This window comes from Calliphora vicina, chromosome 5 (assembly GCF_958450345.1).
Source record: "Calliphora vicina chromosome 5, idCalVici1.1, whole genome shotgun sequence".
Classification (NCBI taxonomy): Eukaryota; Metazoa; Arthropoda; class Insecta; order Diptera; family Calliphoridae; genus Calliphora; species Calliphora vicina.
In genome coordinates, this window is record NC_088784.1 from 36,579,089 (window position 1) to 36,598,222 (window position 19,134).

At 26.4% G+C, this 19,134-nt stretch overlaps 1 protein-coding gene across 2 annotated transcripts in view; it reads left to right on the forward strand.

Moving 5' to 3' along the window:
* HmgZ (HMG protein Z) overlaps positions 1-18,585 on the forward strand; it is a 32,852-nt gene extending 14,267 nt beyond the window's left edge. The window contains exons 1-3 of one of the 2 annotated variants that reach the window (XM_065511941.1): positions 3,135-3,290; positions 16,415-16,606; positions 17,722-18,585. In XM_065511941.1, the coding sequence (XP_065368013.1) occupies positions 16,454-16,606; positions 17,722-17,904 (336 nt within the window). In that variant the 5' untranslated portion in view covers positions 3,135-3,290; positions 16,415-16,453 and the 3' untranslated portion in view covers positions 17,905-18,585. Of the gene's footprint in view, positions 1-3,134; positions 3,291-16,414; positions 16,607-17,721 lie in introns of those variants that run through there. The other variant, XM_065511942.1, reaches the window with a different exon arrangement.
* The last annotated feature ends 549 nt before the right edge of the window (positions 18,586-19,134 follow it).

Consider the following 19,134-nt stretch of genomic DNA (forward strand, 5'->3'; position numbering starts at 1 on the left):
AATTATAATTTTATATTTTTAATTTGAAAGTAAATTTTTAATTAGGCTTAAGTTCATTTTTATTACAATTTATTTGTAATAATTCAAAGAATTTTAGACAATTGGCAAATTGGAATGCATTTTCTAAATGACGTTCGAAAAATTAATGAAATTATTTCCATTTACTATACTATTAATCCTCAAGTCCTAAGGTTTTCACCAATACCAATTACTTATACAAAAAGCATATACAGTGAGCCTCAAAAGTGAGTAAACTCCAAAAACTATTTGATTTTTTTTTAAGATAATGAAAATCATAAAATCTATCCATCGATTAAAATTTAAAAGTTTCGGTTTGTTAAAGATTGGTTCTGAAAAACAAAGATTTAAGTCGGACTATAATCATTTTCAAGATCTTAAAAAAAATCGAAAAATTCACTGGTGTTTACTCACTTTTGAGGCTATGTGTATATATTCATTAGGAGCTTCACAAATAGAGTGGTCAAACCGGTTTTCGAATATTCGAAAAACCTGTTTTTTTCCAATTTTCCGGTTTTTTTAAACCGGTTTTTATAAAAGGACGGTTTTCGTGTTATTCGACAAACCGGGTTTTTTGTCTCGAATTATTCGACAAAATCGAATAATTTTTTTATTTACTTTAATATTATGCGATTACTTTTAAGAATTAACAAGTTATACATCAAGACCAAGGCGGAATCGCAAAGTAGGTCTGCGTTGATTAACAACTCGCGTATCATTGTCATTATTTCTTAAGGCTCGTGTTCTACGTAGTTCACACCTCGTGTTCTACGTAGTTCACGTGCTCTACGTAGTTCACACCAACCGCGTGTCTTTTAATTTTGATAAAACAACTGAGTTAGGACTTTGACAGGAGAGTTATCTATATTATTTAAAAAAAAAATATTATAAAATATTATTTTAAAAAATACAACTAACTATTAGTATTATATAAAAGTATGTATTAATATTATATTAATATATGAGGAGCCGCAGAACAAAAGGTATTTTTTTGAAAATTTAATAATATTGGGAAATTGATTTTTTCTAGAAGATTTCAACCCAAATATCAAAAAATCAATTTGTAAAAAAAATCGAAAGCTCCTCATATATCCTTTCTTTGGATTTAACATTCTGAGTAATTCGTATGTCAAAAATTTGGAATAAATTTAAAGTTATGTTAAGAAATTTAAGTTATGTTAAATTAATTTTTAAAAGATTTAATTAGTTTTAATAAAAAAAAATTATTTAAGTATAATTTATACCTCAATTCATAAAGTGACAAAAAAAAAAGCTAAAAACCGGTTTTTGATAGAAAAAATCGAAAACCGGGTTTTAAAAATTACGCATTTTCGAATTATTCGAAAACCGGTTTTTTGTATATGTCGAATATTTGATCACTCTATTCACAAACCTTGCTCACTTTTGAACAATTTAAACGACTTTTTAAATATTTCATGCAAAATGTGTTTTGGAAAAAAATTTAAAAAAACTGCCATGTACCGACTTTGGGTGCATGTATTTTTTATAGGTACGAGAAAACTGTTAGCAAGTTGTTTTTATTGCATTCGAAATTTTATCGCAAATATAGATGATATTAAAAAAAAATTGAACCTCCGTAAGCCAGACATATCTAAAAAAAACAAAAAAAGATCGAACAAATTTAAAAAAAATAAATAAATAAACTTAAGCATCTCTTGAACTAAAAGAGATAACTTACATACATACATATGTATTCATGTTTTTTGTAGACCTTCGTAAGGTCTAAATTTCAGCTTATTCGGGCCAAATTTGAATTTTTTAAAAAAAATGTGGGATTTATACGACAGCTCTCTAATTTTGCTAATTAAGCGTGTAAACAGCTTTATTTACAACTTTTGTATATTTAGTGACCTCCATTGAAATTTTCCGGGAAAACATTTTGTAGAATATGAAAATGTCCTTTTTGAAAGGACATTTTTTGATTTACTCGAAATAAAGGGTAAAATGAACCCCTAAAAAGAGGTGATAGATCCCCATAAAATTCCTCAATATAACTCTGATAATAAGAATTCTATCACACATTAAATTACAACACTTTTTTTTCGGTTAGTATAATGCGATCAAAAACTTAAAATTTTGAAAAAAAAATCAGACAAAAATTATCTACTCAACATGCTCTTTCAGAATTATACGATCGCCATTCATTTTCAATTTGTTGGGCAGTGTAGTTAAAAATTCAGACTAGATCAAACGATTTTGAAATTAACCTTTATATATTTTATTTGTACCTACATATTAGTTAAGTATTTGATTATTTTCATTAAGTATTTTTCTGTTTTTAAGTAAAAAATTTTAAGTCTGGCAACTTTAAATTCTTAAAAAAACATGCAAAAATATACTTTTATATGTTTTAAATAAAAAAATTCATATTTAACTAAAATTTTGGAAGGTAAAAATGAATCCCCAAAATCTCTTTTAACAAAACAAACTGTTTGAATAGCTTTACGGAGTTTAATTCGAAATAGGTGGCAACAATTAACACCTCATGAAATAATATTATATGAAATTTGTTCGTATACAAAAACCCAAAGTATAAACTCGTACTACAAAATGAATTCGTACGTACGTACGAATACGAGTACATGTCTGTATGTCGTGCATATCTATGTATGTATCTACATTTGTGTGTGGATACGAGTATAAAATAATATGCCAGTATGTATTGTATGTATGTTTGTATGTACAAATATAAAACTACCTATAAAATGCTCAGAATATAACATCTCTATAGATACATACGAACATGTACTAATGCTTTACTTCTCTATGCCATGGCAGTAGTACTGTACTGTATCTGTATCTGCTGTGTATTTTTGCCTTGCTTGCTTGCTTTGCCTTGCCGTTTTCCCTCATACAATTTTTGTTGAAAAAAATATACTCGTCGTCGTACTAAAACAGGCAGGCAGCCACATACATAGATACACACATACACACACACTTACTCACTGTGTTCAGTTCGGTTGAGTTTCTGTTCAGTCAGCCAGGCAGCCAGCCAGCCAGTCAAGTCAGTTCAGTTCAGCTCAGTTCAGTTTATATTGTATTGTATAAAATTTGAACAGTTTGAATTTTTCTTCAGTTCGTTTGTTCATAGTACGATTTTGCTTCTACTCTGGTGCTGTGTGCTGTGTTAGTTAAAATTTCTTCGGTGGTCTTTTGCAAAAATAAAGGCAGAAAACAAAAAAAAGCAGAAATCCCAAACAAAATTTGGCTTCTTCTTGGTGGTGTCTACAACATCTATAGAGCGTGTGACTGTGAGTAATAAGTTCTACCTACCTAACCAACATCTATCTAGATACAATTTATACATATGTACATATACTTAGAGTTCTCTAACTGAAAAATACTCGTCGTCGTTGTCGTAAGTTCTACAAAAATTTTGTGATTTTGTGAATTTGTTCATCATCATCACCATCGTTGAGGTTGTCGTCTCATAGTCAGTCAGTCGTCATACATAGTCTTTGAAACTAAACTAAAAAATTATTTTGTAGTCTCTGTCTTCTGTTTGTAATAACACACTAAAAAGATTTTCTACTTGCTGAACATTCAGTACAAAATAATCAAATACAACAAGAACAACAACAACTGCTACTACTACTACTTCTACAAGAATAACTAAATTAGAGTGATTGAAAAATAAAATTCAAAATAATACCAAATATTAGAAACGATCTCAATTATTTTTTGGCAATACAGTGTAAGTTTTTGTTTTTTTTTTGTATTTTTTTAAAAAAATTAAATACAAATTTAAATAGAGATAAATTGTTATAAAATAAAAGTGTTAATTATTGAAAAAAAAAATAAATAAAAAAAAATTTTAATTAAATAAAATTTTCTTTTAAATATATTTTTAATTAATATTTCAATACAAATATTGCTAAAATTCCTTTAAATTTGTGTATATTTTCTAAACTTTATAAAATAAACGAGATCATTTGCTTTGGCAAATTCAAATTTGAAAAAACCGTTACATTTCGTATGTGCATACGGTATTTTTATAGCTGAGTGAGTGTGTTTGAAATTTATGGCGCTAAACAATTCTTGTTTTGTATTGTATTGCTGCTCACTAGCTGGGTTTTTAATACATACATTCAATTTGAAAATACTACAGACCAGCAGCTACGAATAATGTGTGCAAATTTAGTTCTGAAACCTACATACATATGTAGATACAAATGTATTTCAAATTGTACTTACATGCATTTTGTTTTCTAGAATATATACATTTGTATATACATACTTGTTAAAAATATATATAATTTGTTAATAACATGTTCTATACTTTCATACATACAGTCATATTGTATATACTTTGTATTTTATTGTAAGTACTTAGCAGCAATTGTTTATTTAGTGCTTTTTATTTGACAGATAAAATATCAATATTGATTAAATATTCGTAAACTTTTTTAAGTGAATTAACACTAACTACACCATTTCCTTGGAAAATGTTAAAATATGTTTAAGAATTTGGAATTTTTTTTAGCAAAACTAAACAATGAAAATATAATTTTTAAACAAATAATATGACATTTGTTAGCTTATTCAAACAATACACCGTTTCCCTTAAAACTATTTAAATTACAAACAAATTTAATTTAAATGTTGAATAGAGGCCATCAGCGCAAAAGTGGTGTAACCCACAATTACAATACCAACATCAATACAAAAGTGTTTTGAATGGCAAATGGGCTGAACAAATTGTTTTTACGCAGAGCATAATATAACAAAGTAATGTAGCAAAAGTGGTGTAAGTTGAATATATCACTAGATAAATAGTTTGGATTTACCCCACTTTTGCACTGATAGCCTCAGTTGTAGGACAAATTTTAGTCTCCAAGAGAATAATCTTTAAGTCTAATGGAAACTTTTAAAACTCTTAAAATTTCCTTTAAAATTGTATTTATATACAAAGTTATTTAAATATTTTCTTAACAAATTGCAAAAATATTAAAAATTTCCTAATTTCCCATGTAATTAAATATTGTGATATGCATAAATACAAAAATTAAAGCCTGTGATATGACTAATTATATTGTTTACAGTATATGCTAAATCATTAGCAACAGTTAAAGAAAATTTTGCATACTTCAGGGCGCACAGTAGGTTTAATTGGCAATAAATTGGTTTTAAAAATTACGGAGGAGGGTCAAATTACAAAAAATATAATTTTATATTCGATAATTTGATAAAAATTTTACCGTTTTCAATTTAAATGTTTAATTGTATAACTAATTTTAGTCTTCAAGAGAACAATATTTAAGGTCTAATGAAAACTTTAAAAATTTTCTTTAAACTTTTTAAAATTTCTTTTTAAATTGTGTATTTATTTAAATATTTTATAAACAAATTGAAAAAATATTCAAAATTTCCTAATTCTCCATGTAATTAAATATTGTGATATGACTAAATACAAAAATTAAAGCCTGTGATATGGCTAATTATGTTGTTTACAGTAAATGCTACATCATTAGCAACAGTTAAAAAAATTGCTGCATACTTCAGGGCGCACATTAGGTTTAATTGGCAACAAAGTGGTTATGAAAATTACGGAGGAGGGTCAAGACTTTATGAAATTTAGAACTGTTTAATTAAAACGTAAGCTACAAGGTGTTAAATTTATAAAAAAAAATATTAATTAATTAATATTAAATATGGAAAAAGCATTTAAGCATTAAGTTGGCATGCAAGCAACATAGTTTTTTATATATATTGATTAGAGTTTTTCACGGGATTTCCCGTCCGGGTATTCCGCAAAATTTTTAGTCCCGAAATCCCGGGAAATTGAGCGAGAATATCCGGGAACTATTTTTTGAACTTCAATTTCTCTAAAATACACTTAAAGCTCGAAAACAAATGTAGAAGATTCATTCAACAAATAAGATTTAACTCAAATATACCAATAACAAGTTCATTATTCAAAGTATTCCAAAAACTTGTGAATGTTCAGGACTGTCACAGAATTCTAATCCGATTCGAAAGTGGAATTATTTTAATATTTAGCTTTTTCACAAAAAATAAAACGAAAAATTTTGGAATAAAACTACCTTTCGTTTAATATTATGTATTGGGTTTTCTTCCTTTAATTTAATTTAATTTTTTATTTAATAAGCAAAACATTGAAAATTCAAAATTAAAAAAAAATAAAAAATTATTTTTGGCAAATTAACAGAACTAATTGGAATCTAACGAAGGTAGAACAAAATCTAATGAAAATTGAAGCCATTCCGATACAAATGGATGACAGGCCTGTATATAACCAAAGTTAGAAATCGAGTCAGTTTATCTCTTTATATTAAATTTTTAATGGCTTTTTAACAAAGTCTACATTCTTAAAATTGAATAATTAGTTCTTGGCGGGATCCCGGTTTCCCGGCAAATGAAAAAAAAAATCAATTTACTAACAATAAATTAATTTATTGCTCAATTTAAGTGATAAATTGATGGTTTTATTCACAATTTTATAAAGCTTACTTTGATGGTAAGGCATTGCAAACAATTTATAACTTGTTAATTGCCGCAAAAATTAAAAATGTTAAATATTTTTTATTATAAATTAAAAAAATCGTCACATTTGATTTCTTAGTTTATATTAACATACAAATGTATTTAATTTTTTAAAACCTTAAGGATTTTCTTTTAATTTCATTCAAATTTATTTGAGTAAAACTAATAATTTTCAAAACTTATCATAAATTTAATTTGCTTTACACCACTGTGCTTACAGTATTATTTACACACTGTTAACAATTCACATTTATTGTGATTTCACCAAAAAAAGCAACAACAACAAATACACAACCTCAGCATTAAATAAAAAGAACAAGAACAGCAAATAAAAGCCATAACAATAAGAAAAATAATGCATTAAACACATTGAAGACAGCAGGCTTCCGACTTCAATCTGTCAAAAATAGAATACACACGTTTATATGAAGACGATTCTTTTGACGACAGCACAACTTCACGACGACACGACTTCGTTTGCTGCTGCTGCCCAATTAGGCTAATTTCTATTTTTGTCAACTTCAAAACAGAAATAGTGTTGCTAATATAATAAAAAATGTAAATCAAATTAGTGCTTAAAAAAATATATTTTTTTTTACTTAATTAAGAGAAGTTTCTGATAACCATATTGAAATGAATTAATAACAGGTACATAAATTATTACCACATATATATATTTACTCAAAATAATTGTTTAACGTTTAATTACTTTGGAATTTTGTACGGTTATTTTTTATTAAAGTAAAAAATTAAAGTGACATCACTGAATTATAAATCAGCTGTTTACTTTGAAGCTGTCGTCTTTAAAAGAATTCACCGGCTGCCGCACGGCTGCAACTTCAGCCAGCAGCATTTGTGTTCGTGAAGTCGTGAAGCCTGCTGTCTTCAATGTGTTTAATGCATAACAATAATCATTTGCAAACTATAAACACGACTAAAAGAAAACCGAACAAGACACATTCATTTAAAATATTTTTTTAACCTGTTCACTAAACAACACACACTCATGCCGACATATACAGTGAGCCGCAAAAGTGAGTATACACCAAAAATTATTGGATATTTTTTAAGATAATGAAAATTCTAAAATTTATCCATGATTAAAATTTTAAAGTTTCGGTTTGATAGAGATTGGCTTGAATAATATCTTTGGTTGTGAAAAATATAGATTTAAGTCGGACTATAATGATTTTCATGATCTTAAAAAATCAAAAAATTCGCTGCTGTTTACTCACTTTTGAGGCTCACTGTATATACAATTCAGTTGGGTATTTTGGGCATTTTGAACTCTTATTGCACATTTATTCCCTATCATTCAGTTAGTTGCTTTCTCTCTTTCGTGCTCTCTTTCCTTAACGAAGTGTACTTAAGGAATGTTGTGAGATGCATTCATACGTTATGTACAGATGGATGTGTTGATTTCCATATGATCATTGCATTCGTATAGTGTAAACATATGTGTGCATGAATGTGCTTGCTTGGTTAATACCAGGACTGAGATTTTCATGAAAATCCATGTTTGTAGTCAATAATCAAAATTTTCAACAATTACTTTTCCGAATCAGATGATTTATTACAACATGAAGTTGCATTTTTTGTTATAAATTAAAATTTTCAGCATATTTAGCTTTTAGAGTAAAATACAAATAACAATTTTAATTAAAATTAATTTCGATGTTTTCATAATTATAATTGAATTTTTTACATTCTAAAACTTGTGCCAAAACGATTTGAAAAATTTTCTATGAAAAACACTCAAAATTTATTTGAAAACTAAGTAATTTTCATATAAATTTTTAAAATAAATTTGCTGTTTGTGCTTCTGAATCAAGCCCTATCTCAAAACCAGGCATAATTCTTTATTAATACTTATTTTTGTGAATATTTTACACTGTGCATTAATTTCTGTTTTTAGTGCATATTTCTGCATATTTTTTATGCATGTTTGTGCATGAAAATCTCAGACCTGGTTGTTACTTAAGTGTTTTACGAGGATTGACATCTCAGCATGCAATTTGCATGGTGTTTTATACACATGTAGATATGAATATTTTGCTGGCTGGTTGACTAACCGCTTTTACTTGCGATTTGTGTATAAGTGTTTTGTTGTTGTCATCTACAATATTATTTATCTTTATTTGTTGCCGGTAGGAGAGCATGCAAAGCAACAACAGAAAAATAAGTCGGTAAAATCAGCTAAAATAATGCAGGTATGTGCATGTTTGTGTGTAGTATACATTTTCTGAGTGCATGCTTGCATTTAAAGAGCGAGTGAGTGCATGAATGACTCGATTTATTGGCCTTACTGACATACGAATGTTGATAATGACAGGCAAAATGGTTTTAACTGGTTTGGTTTGTTTTTGTTTGTTCACGTTTTGTCTAATTTTGGTTAGAATTAGTCAACAGGCAATGATGGTTGGTTTATTTGTTGTTATTGTTGTGCTTAATTCGATTAACAGATTAGAGTTATTAATTTAAATTGCAATAGAATGTACTTTGGAGATTAACCCATTGTGAATAAATTAAATTAACTTATTGTGAATAATATCAACTTTATTTCTATGGAATTGGTTGAACAATTAAGAAGTTGAGTTACTTTTTCTGGGAAGAGAAATTAACTTAGTGAGCAAACTTGCTAAGTCCTCTTTTTATGAAAATTGAGATTTTAATACAAAAAGTTAGAATAAGTAAAAATACACTGTTTGTTAACAAAAACATTTAAATTTATAGATTTTTTGGTAATTATAATAAATGAACTTAAGTCAAATTAAAAATTTACTTTCAAATTATAAAAATATTTAAATTTTTTTAGTTTTTTTTTCACTTTCTTATAATGTAGTAGTATGAAAACATGCTAAGTCCATATTTATATGAACACATTTGCTAATGTAGCTCCATTTCATGTATAAATATTTTTATTAACCCATAAAGGATTAATTCAAGTCGACAAAATATAAAAATGTTGTGCTCCGTTTTAAATTTTTATAAAATAAAACGAATTGATATTTTTTGTTTCTTTACAACAAATCATTAAATGTGATCATATTATATCAGTAACGAAATTATCACCTGTAACAAGATAAATTAATCACTAGGCCAATTGACCCCAATCACATTATTATTATGTACATTATACTATTGGTTACAGTAAATTACTTCATGAAATCCATTTTAAACTGCCCACGTGAGTGTGATCTTTTCATTGTAGCCGGCATATATTTTTTTGTTTCGTTGTTATTGCTGCTCTTGTTACGAGTACAATACGTGTGTACATTATAAACAAAAACAATGAATTGAAATAAAAATTGCGCCATAATTGACTTGAGCAATAATAGCAGCAGCAGCAGCAGCAGCAGTAGCAACAGTACAGCAATAACAACAACCACAGCCGGTGTTAAAATACACAGACGTCGGCAAAAACGATGTTGATGGTTTTATTGTTGTCGATCATTGAAAAAAGGCACACGACTTGCTTTCGCATTCAAATATTAATCTCCGGCAATAACAGCACAATTACACACCTATACAAACCTGTTATTAAACTCACACGCACAACAAACAAAACAAAACAAAAAATACAAAGGCACCGGAAAAAACAAATACTTTCCCTATTTACAATGATCAACAACAACAACAGCAATCACATTTATATAACAGAGAAAGAGAGAGCTTTGCTTTGTTACTAATTTATACTCTCTGCTCTTCGTTTTGCGTCTTGTTTTAGTCATTTTTTTATCATGACTTTTATAAAATCTATTGTTGAAATAAATTTTTAATTGAATTTGTTTTGTATTTTATATATTTGCATTATTGTTGTTGTTGGGTGATGTTTGTTAATTTGTGTTTTTTTTTCTTAATAAATACACAATCTTAAGCAATTTATTTATAAATAGAACATTTCTAATATTTAGTGTTCTTAAACAATGAGAGGAATTTGAATGTTGAGAAAATAACAAATAAAAAATATTAGTGAAGATAAAAAACAAAGTTTTTTTAAAACTTAAACAAATTATGGAAAATTATAATAAACTTCTGTAAAAAGATCATTAGTTTTATGAAAAAATGGTTTTCATATCAAAATGTTTTAGAAAAATGAGTGAACCATCTGCCTCATTCCCACAAAATTTAACAAAAAATTGTTTATTATCTGAAAAAAACCTGTGACATTTGTACACCTATAGAGTGGAATAGATTTTGCAAAAATAAGAGTAACTGAAAAATTTGGTCTTCATGTTCAAATCAGGGGATACTATATTTTAAAAAAATAATAAGTTCTTTCAAACTATTGTTGTCCAAAATATCGAGCGAAATAAGGGTATAGCGTACGTGACATAAAACTGAACTAATTCTTTTAATTTCTTGCACTAATTTATAATAAATTTAAAATTTTATAATAAATAAAATTTAATATCGTACGTGACATACCGTACGTGACAGATTTTTCTCTTATTTTTCAAAAAAGTATATTATTTTTTGTATGAGAGTATTTTTTGTTGTAAACATCAAAATTAAAATTCATTTTTTCTCGTATATTTGACAAGTAACCCACAAGAGTGCCTCAAGACATGCTTTACTAAAAGTAATTATATTTTTTTTAAAAAATTTAATTGTGACTTTAGTTAAAGATTTGTTAACATTTCCCTTGAAGGTCAAAATGCATTTTGACTTTTAGTTTTTGTTCTGTCAGCTTTGTGGGTGATGTCATAATTTAGCACGTGAAATTTTGTGTTTCATATTTTTTTTTTCTTAAATCAAAGTTTTACTAACTTTTAGTCACCCGATCTATTCGAAATATTTTTTATTAGTTCTTTTTCATTAGTTTTTCAATAAAATCGTTTTAAAAATATATTTTTTGGCATCTAAACCAGCAACAATATCCTGAGGCACTCTTCACTTTTTTGCACCTCAATTTGCAAATGAGTTTCTGATGGCTGATCTGAGTTTATTCCACAATTTTTTTTTAGCTTTCTAAAGTTTGCGAGTTAAAGGGTTAACATTTCTTTTACAAATTTTTTTTCTACTGATTAAAACAAAAGATCATGTGCAAATTTCTATTAGAAATGAACAGGTTTTTTTTGTTGTTCTGAAAAGTATTTAAAAGTCTTTTTTAGAAGTAAATGTTTTCAACTACATACATATTTATCAAAATATGTACTAAAATATCATTTTTTGGCTGACTTCGTTTGCTCTTGAAATTGTATCAATTTACTACAGCCTATTTTAAGGCTAAACTGTTATACATACTGTTCTTTTTTACAGTTTATTTAATTTCTCTTAACAACTACGTACATATTTGTAAATATGTCAACTTGGAGTTATATTCAAACAAATCCAAATTAACTCTAGAGTATAATTAACTAATTAACTATATATTTAAAAGTCGTAGTAGTAGAAGTATGTTTAACTAACATACAAAGGCATATTTTATAATAAAGCACAGTATAACAATCCACTTACTGAATTGTTGTTTATTTATAATACAAATACAACAAACATATATGTATATATATACATTTTAATATAAAAAGCCCCCAAACAAAGAAAACAAAAATAATAACGGCATAATTTTGATAAACATTTTTATAAAAATAAAACTGTTCTCTTCCCTGGTTTTTAAAAAGCAACAAACTGGCACACAATTACACACTTACACACACACAAACACATAGAAATTAAAACTGTATGTGTGTGTTGGAAAAAAAAACAAGTCATTAACATGGTTAAAGTAAAAATGTAAAAATCTACAGCAACAAAAAAAAAAGTATAAAAAATTGTTATAAAACAACTTCAACCAAAAACTCTGAAAAATACGCAGTAGATGTGAAATTAAACCCACACGTATACAAACTCACACACACATACAGCTACACTTAAAACTCATAAAACTTTTATGAGGTTATAAAGAGAGTAAGAGAACAGTAGTGGGTAAATGTTGCTTTTTTATATATTTTGTTTCTACTTTCTGGTTGTTCTCCAATTTAATGCTACAGCAACACAACACAGAAAAAAAAACTTTTATTGTTTATGTGTATGTATGTATTAGTAAGTTTCCTGTGTAACAGTGTGTGTTTGTGTATTTAAGTTTTCAAACAAACTGAAAAATTTGAGCTTGTGCGCTGTAAGAGGGTTTATGAATACATACTTTTATAGGAATTTGCGCAGTGGAAATATTCTATGGCCACAACTGCAGTACAACGGTACTAAGTAGTAAATGAAATATGTATTGTTGGTTTTTTTGTTTGGATTTTCTTTCTTTTTTTTTTGTTTTTTTCTTAAATGTAACAGTATTTGTTATGTAATATGTACCTACATATAACAAAAGCGAAAAAAGAAAAAATTATAACCGTAATAAAATAAAGGACGCTGATGACACCATGATGCTTTTAAATACATTCATTCATTTATATCATTGACAGCCAAAAAGTATGCTACAAATTATTATATTTAAAGCAGCTCCCCTATTCATTATATTTATGATGCTAGTAGCTAGGGTTTATTTTAATTTTGTAGATACAGATTTTTTTGACGTTTTTTTTATGTTAATAAAAAGGCCTAAAGTTGTATGTTGGTTTTTTAGGCAATATTAATTATATTTTAAATAAAAAAAAATAAAGAATTCATTTGGCTGTTTTTCCATTTCCCATGTTGTGTATGTATTTAAGATGAAAACTGTTACTGTTTACAGTAAGCTACAGTAAAACTCAACTATGATATTTTAAAACATTAGGCTGTTTTAACAGAAATTAATCGTAAATATGGCGTATACGTAATATTTTGTATTTAAAATACGTATACGTATATTCACGCTCTATTCAAGCATTTTTTTGTAAGTCATTTAATAATTCTAAAAAAAAAAGTTTAAAAAAATACACCTTCAAACCTATATTATTAAATATGTATTAAATTGTAATAATTTACTGATAATAAGTAATAACCCAGATTGAGAATATTATTACAATATGCTACCGATTTGTATAAAATTGTTGTAATTTATTAAAGTCAAAACACTGATTGAATTAATTAATGTCCTAATGTATTTGAAGTTATTGGTTTTTGATAGTTGTATCTGCGCAAAGCATTAAATTTGATACATACATATGTGTTCTATTTGAATTATGCTACGCAATTATAATCAATAACACTGTGCTACGCAGAAAAATACATACATATAATCTCTCGCTCTCTCTGTGGAATTTTGAAAATATGTACCTAGAAATTGTTTATGACTTAAAAAATTTAACGATATTAATTATTAAAAATTAATAAAAGCAAATCTATAAATTCAACAAATAATATAAATATTTGTAAGCATATTAGAATGTTTTTTTTAATACTACAGGTGTAATTTTTAGAACGCATTATGTTTGAAATGTGAAATATTTATGAAAATGTTCAAAAAGCCTGATTTAATTCAAATAAAACCAGCTACATATAAAAAAATTAAATATTGACACTAAAATCCTTAAAGTATGCTTCATTATATGTATATATATACAAATTAAAAGAATACGTTTGCGCATTTAATACAATGAGGCCTTTTTAGCGCTTTTAGCTAAATTTTCATGTTTATTTTCTAAATTATTAAATAAACCACATACATACAAAAAGATCAAACATAGTCTAAGGATTTTTTTTGAACAATTCACAAAAAACAAAAATGAGTCTTTTAAAAACTTCATGTAATATGTGCGTTTTATACTAAACAATATTCTTCAAACAAACTACACCAACAACATTCTGCATTTACAGCTTTTATAGCTTTTTAGCTTTGCTTTCCTACATTTCCTTTTGCTCTATTTGTAGGTATTTCAAAAAAATAAAACTGAAAAAATAATACCTACAACTATATAAATAGATTTTAAGTTCAGCTAGAAATAAAAAAAAATACATACTGGAAAAAAAACAGAAGACAAAAATAAAAGCCTCTATGCTACAAAGCTTTTTTTCAATAGGAAAGAACAACAACTCTTTAGTTTTTGCTGTAAAGGTTTTTTTTTTTTTTTTTTGTTTTTTAAACTCAAGTACTTAATGTTTGTAGGCAAAATGCATTTATAAAATACACAAATACATAATCACAAACAGATATTTACACACTCCCTAACATATACTACAGAAAAGCAAAAAATGTGTATGGTTATGCTTTAATACTTTACCGTTACATTGCAGGGAATACGAGGGTTTATAATAAGTAAAGAGAATATTCTGGTATTATATACAATTATATGTATATGTGTTTAATAACCAACATATTAACATGTAGGTATAGAGACACACTCTCCCTCTCTCTCTCTTCATTGTAGTATAAATCTGTGGGTGGCAATGACTTTTGAATATTTTACCCTGTAGTTTATTTGTAGGGGATACTATGAACTGTTATTTAATGGTAGAGAGTAAAAGTTACATGTTTCTACAACAACACTTACCAACAAACAAAGGAATATAATATACAACTGTAACTATGTAAAGAATTGAAGATAACGAGAAATCTGTAATTATTGTAAAGCGAACCAAATGAAAATTTTATAAAATGATAAAAGTTAGTTAAAGAGTTTCCATCATTCATCATTTTAAATATGAATTTATATTATCTTAACGGTAATTTTATAAATATTAAACATATTATTAAGCGTAACAATTTTAAGCCTAACTCTGGCTCTTGAAAATATATTTAAATCACAAATTTGTTAATGTTGTTGCTAGGACTCGTGCAGTTTTCATAGATTGTCAGTTCTTCATTTTAGATGTAATTTTTTTTACTTTTCTCTTTAGTTTCAAAAACATTTGTTTGGTGAATTTTAAAGAGCATTCAATTGGCAATAAAAAAAGTCATCGTTTATTCAAATCGCTTCAAAATGCTTAAAGATATTAAGCTTTTTCCAAAGTACTTATTAATTACTGGTAGTATTTGATGTTATACTGTATTTCAAAGCATAGTTTTAGGCGGCGAAATTAGCAGAGCTGGATAATTCATTACTATTGTAATTGTTCAGTACTTTTTGACAACGTAATAACGTATAACAACATATTTTTTGCAAAACGAAGCAGAAATTTCAGTTTTTCTGGTTTTTCTGATGATTCTAAAGATTATTTTTGATTTTATTGGTCAATGACCCTATTTATATCATACATACAAGTCAAAGTCAATACATAAATGACAGAATTTATTGTCATCTTACAAACATACATACATGCATATACTATTTACAGTACATAGTATATAATGATTACATATGTACATTGGTTCTTATATTTGTGTACATATGTATGCACTTATCTACATGTTAATTTAGGCTTTGCATGTACATATGTATGCCTATAAAATAACAATTTCAATTATTTATTATTTATGAAGAAATGGGTGTTGAAACCACATAATTATATTTATCTATAGTATATAAATGATATATACTTATATATAATTATTTATATGCTATACATAAGTACATATGCATGTATGTATGTATATAAGTATATTGTAGGCGATTTGTATATACATAAGTACATACAATAAAGTCAATATTTAATTAGTGGTTAAATGCAATACACATAGCTACATACTTTGCCATTTACATAAATATATATAGTACATATGTACGTATGTATGTATATACAAATATAATTTCCATTATATACAATTGTATTTCAAAATTCCATATTTATAATTAACACCTATAATTTTTGTACAATATGAACTGAGAAATATGTACATATATGTATATGCACTTAAAATAATTAACACAAACTACTTTAGGAGTTAAAATTAATTTAATAAATTTAAAATTCAGTGAAATTTTCTTTTATTTTACTTGTTAATTTATTTTCGTATTTTACTAATTAATAATATTTTTTTTTTCTATTCTATTTTTAGTTCTTTTAATCTTCAAAAAAAAAACAAATCTAAATAAAAATGGCTGGTGAACGTCCAAAGCGTCCTTTGTCCGCATACATGTTGTGGTTGAATGAAAACCGTGAACAACTCAAAAAAGAAAATCCCGGCAGCAAAGTTACCGAAATCGCCAAAAGAGGTGGTGAATTATGGAGAGGACTTAAGGACAAGACAGTAAGTTAAATAAACCTTAAATAAATTTAAAAAAATGTATTAGAACTAGGCTTTTAAATTTACCAGACTTTTTCTATTGCCGGTATATAATAAAAATACCTGGGTTCAAATTGTCGCATTCGTGCTCGAATTAGCTATCGTATCGTATAATGATTTCGTTATCGAAATTATGATACTAAATGTACTAAATTTCCATTATCTCAAACAAGAAAATTACAATAAATTTTACTCAATATCGAATGTGGTAATTTGGTCCCTTTTCATTTCCGCTGAATTGTCGCATTCGTGATCGAATTAGCTATCGTATCGTAAAATGATTTCGATATCGAAATTATGATACTAAATGTACTAAATTTCCATAATCTCAAACAAGAAAATTACAATAAATTTTACTCCATATCGAATGTGATAATTTGGTCCCTTTTCATTTCCGCTGAATGTTTTTACGTTTAAGTTTTTCAATTAAGCATTTTTGATAAAAGAAGCCAACATTTTTTTTTTGGTTTTCCAATGTTGGTCCCATGTTTTTTAATATAATAGTGGCATTTGACCGGGCTAGTCACACTCTTAGTTTTAATCGGTAAAAATTCAATAGTCATACATTTATAAAACTATTTAAGAGGCTCGACTAAGTTAAATCTGTGAAAAAATGTGTAATTGACAAGACTTGTAACATTCTTAGTTTTAATCGGTTAAAATTCAATAAAGTCATAATTTTATTAGACTATTTAAGAGGCCCAACTAAGTTATCTCTAAAAAATGTGTAATTCGTTTCGAAGAACTTCTTCAAACTTCTTATAATTTTAAAAAAAACCGGATATTTAGAATTGTAACAACTCTTTATTTATTTATTAAAATTTACACAACAACAGTTTAAATAGTCACTATGTGTTTTTATACAAATACAAGTTTATAATTCACAATAATAGTTACGCCAATCACGATAAGGCTGCAAAATAAAACTGCAAATTCTGTCACTATTTATACATTTCGAATAGCAAATAGTTGAGTGAGATGTGTAGTTACAAAATCTCCATAGAAACTTAATAGATTTATTTACTTATCTTCAAAATTATTAACATATATTTTCTTGTTATTTCTTTGTTTTTGTGCAGGAATGGGAACAAAAAGCCATTAAAATGAAGGAAGAATACAACAAGGCTGTTAAGGAATACGAAGCTAATGGCGGTACTGATACCGGTGCCGGTAAGAAACGCAAGAGCAAGGCCTCCAAGCCCGTCAAGAAGGCCAAGAAGAAAGAGACCTCAGAAGAAGAGGAAGAAGAGGAAAGCGATTAAATTAATGCAACATGAAAAAGAAAACCTGCAAAATTATTTCGTTTTTTTTTTTTTTTAATTTATACTAAAGTGAAAGAGAACCAGATTAATTTTTATGTTAAACTTACAAATATAAGTTTTAAACATTTTATAAATGTAAGCTTAAGTGGCATATATTTACAACAAAAGAAAAAACAAAAACAAATTATATACAAACGGAATAAATATATGCAAAATCTATAAAAACAAAAAAAAAACTACAAAAAACACTGAAAAAAATATTAAGTTAAATGCAATAAGTTAGGAAATATTAAAACAAACCACAAAACAAAATTTCCAGTTTTAATTCTTTTTTTTTTATTTCCTCAAACACAAAAACCCCCCATCCCCGCCAACATCCTTAACGTCATTTTCTATAATTTTTATATAAAAGAAAAACAGAAATGTTGAAATGTCATTATGAAATATTTTTCATTTGTTTTTTTTTTACTTTAATTTCGTTTTAAGTTAAATTGTATGTAAATTTATAATTATTTTCAAAAAATAATTACATTTTAAAAACTTTAGTTTCAACTTAATTTTTATTATGTCTGTGTATATTTTTATATACAATAAAACAATTTTTAATTAAAAAAAAACATAAAATAAATAAAATAAACATGAAAAACAAAAATACTTTAAAAAACAAAATAAACAAATAAACCAACAGCATTTTATTTCTCTTCCTGTTCAACAACCTGTTTAGTTTCCTCCTCTTTCTTGTAATAAATATTATTCAAATATTATAAATACTATATATATGTATTGTATATGTATATGTGTGAGTTTGTTAATTAAAAAAAAACACAAAAAAATGTATTTAAAACCGAAAAAAAAAGATTTTTTTTAAAACAAATTTCATGCATATTTTAAATATATAAAACAAAATACAAATTTTTAACAACAAAAAAAAAGAAAAATTTAAGAAAACCAACCTTAACTTTAAATGTACATGTAATTGTAGATTGAAAAATTTAATAAATCATAAAAAAAAACACAAAAAATCCCAAAAAAAAATTACAAAAGATATAAAAAATCAATTATATATATTAAAAAAAATATAAACCAAAAAAAATATTTAAAAAACAAAACTCAAAATGTTGTTGTTATTTCGGGAAAAAATAAATCAATGGATAGAAATCAAATTTTAAAGTTTAGGAGTAAAGTATGATCTGCTTTTAAATATTAATTTCTCTTGAAATATTCTGCAAC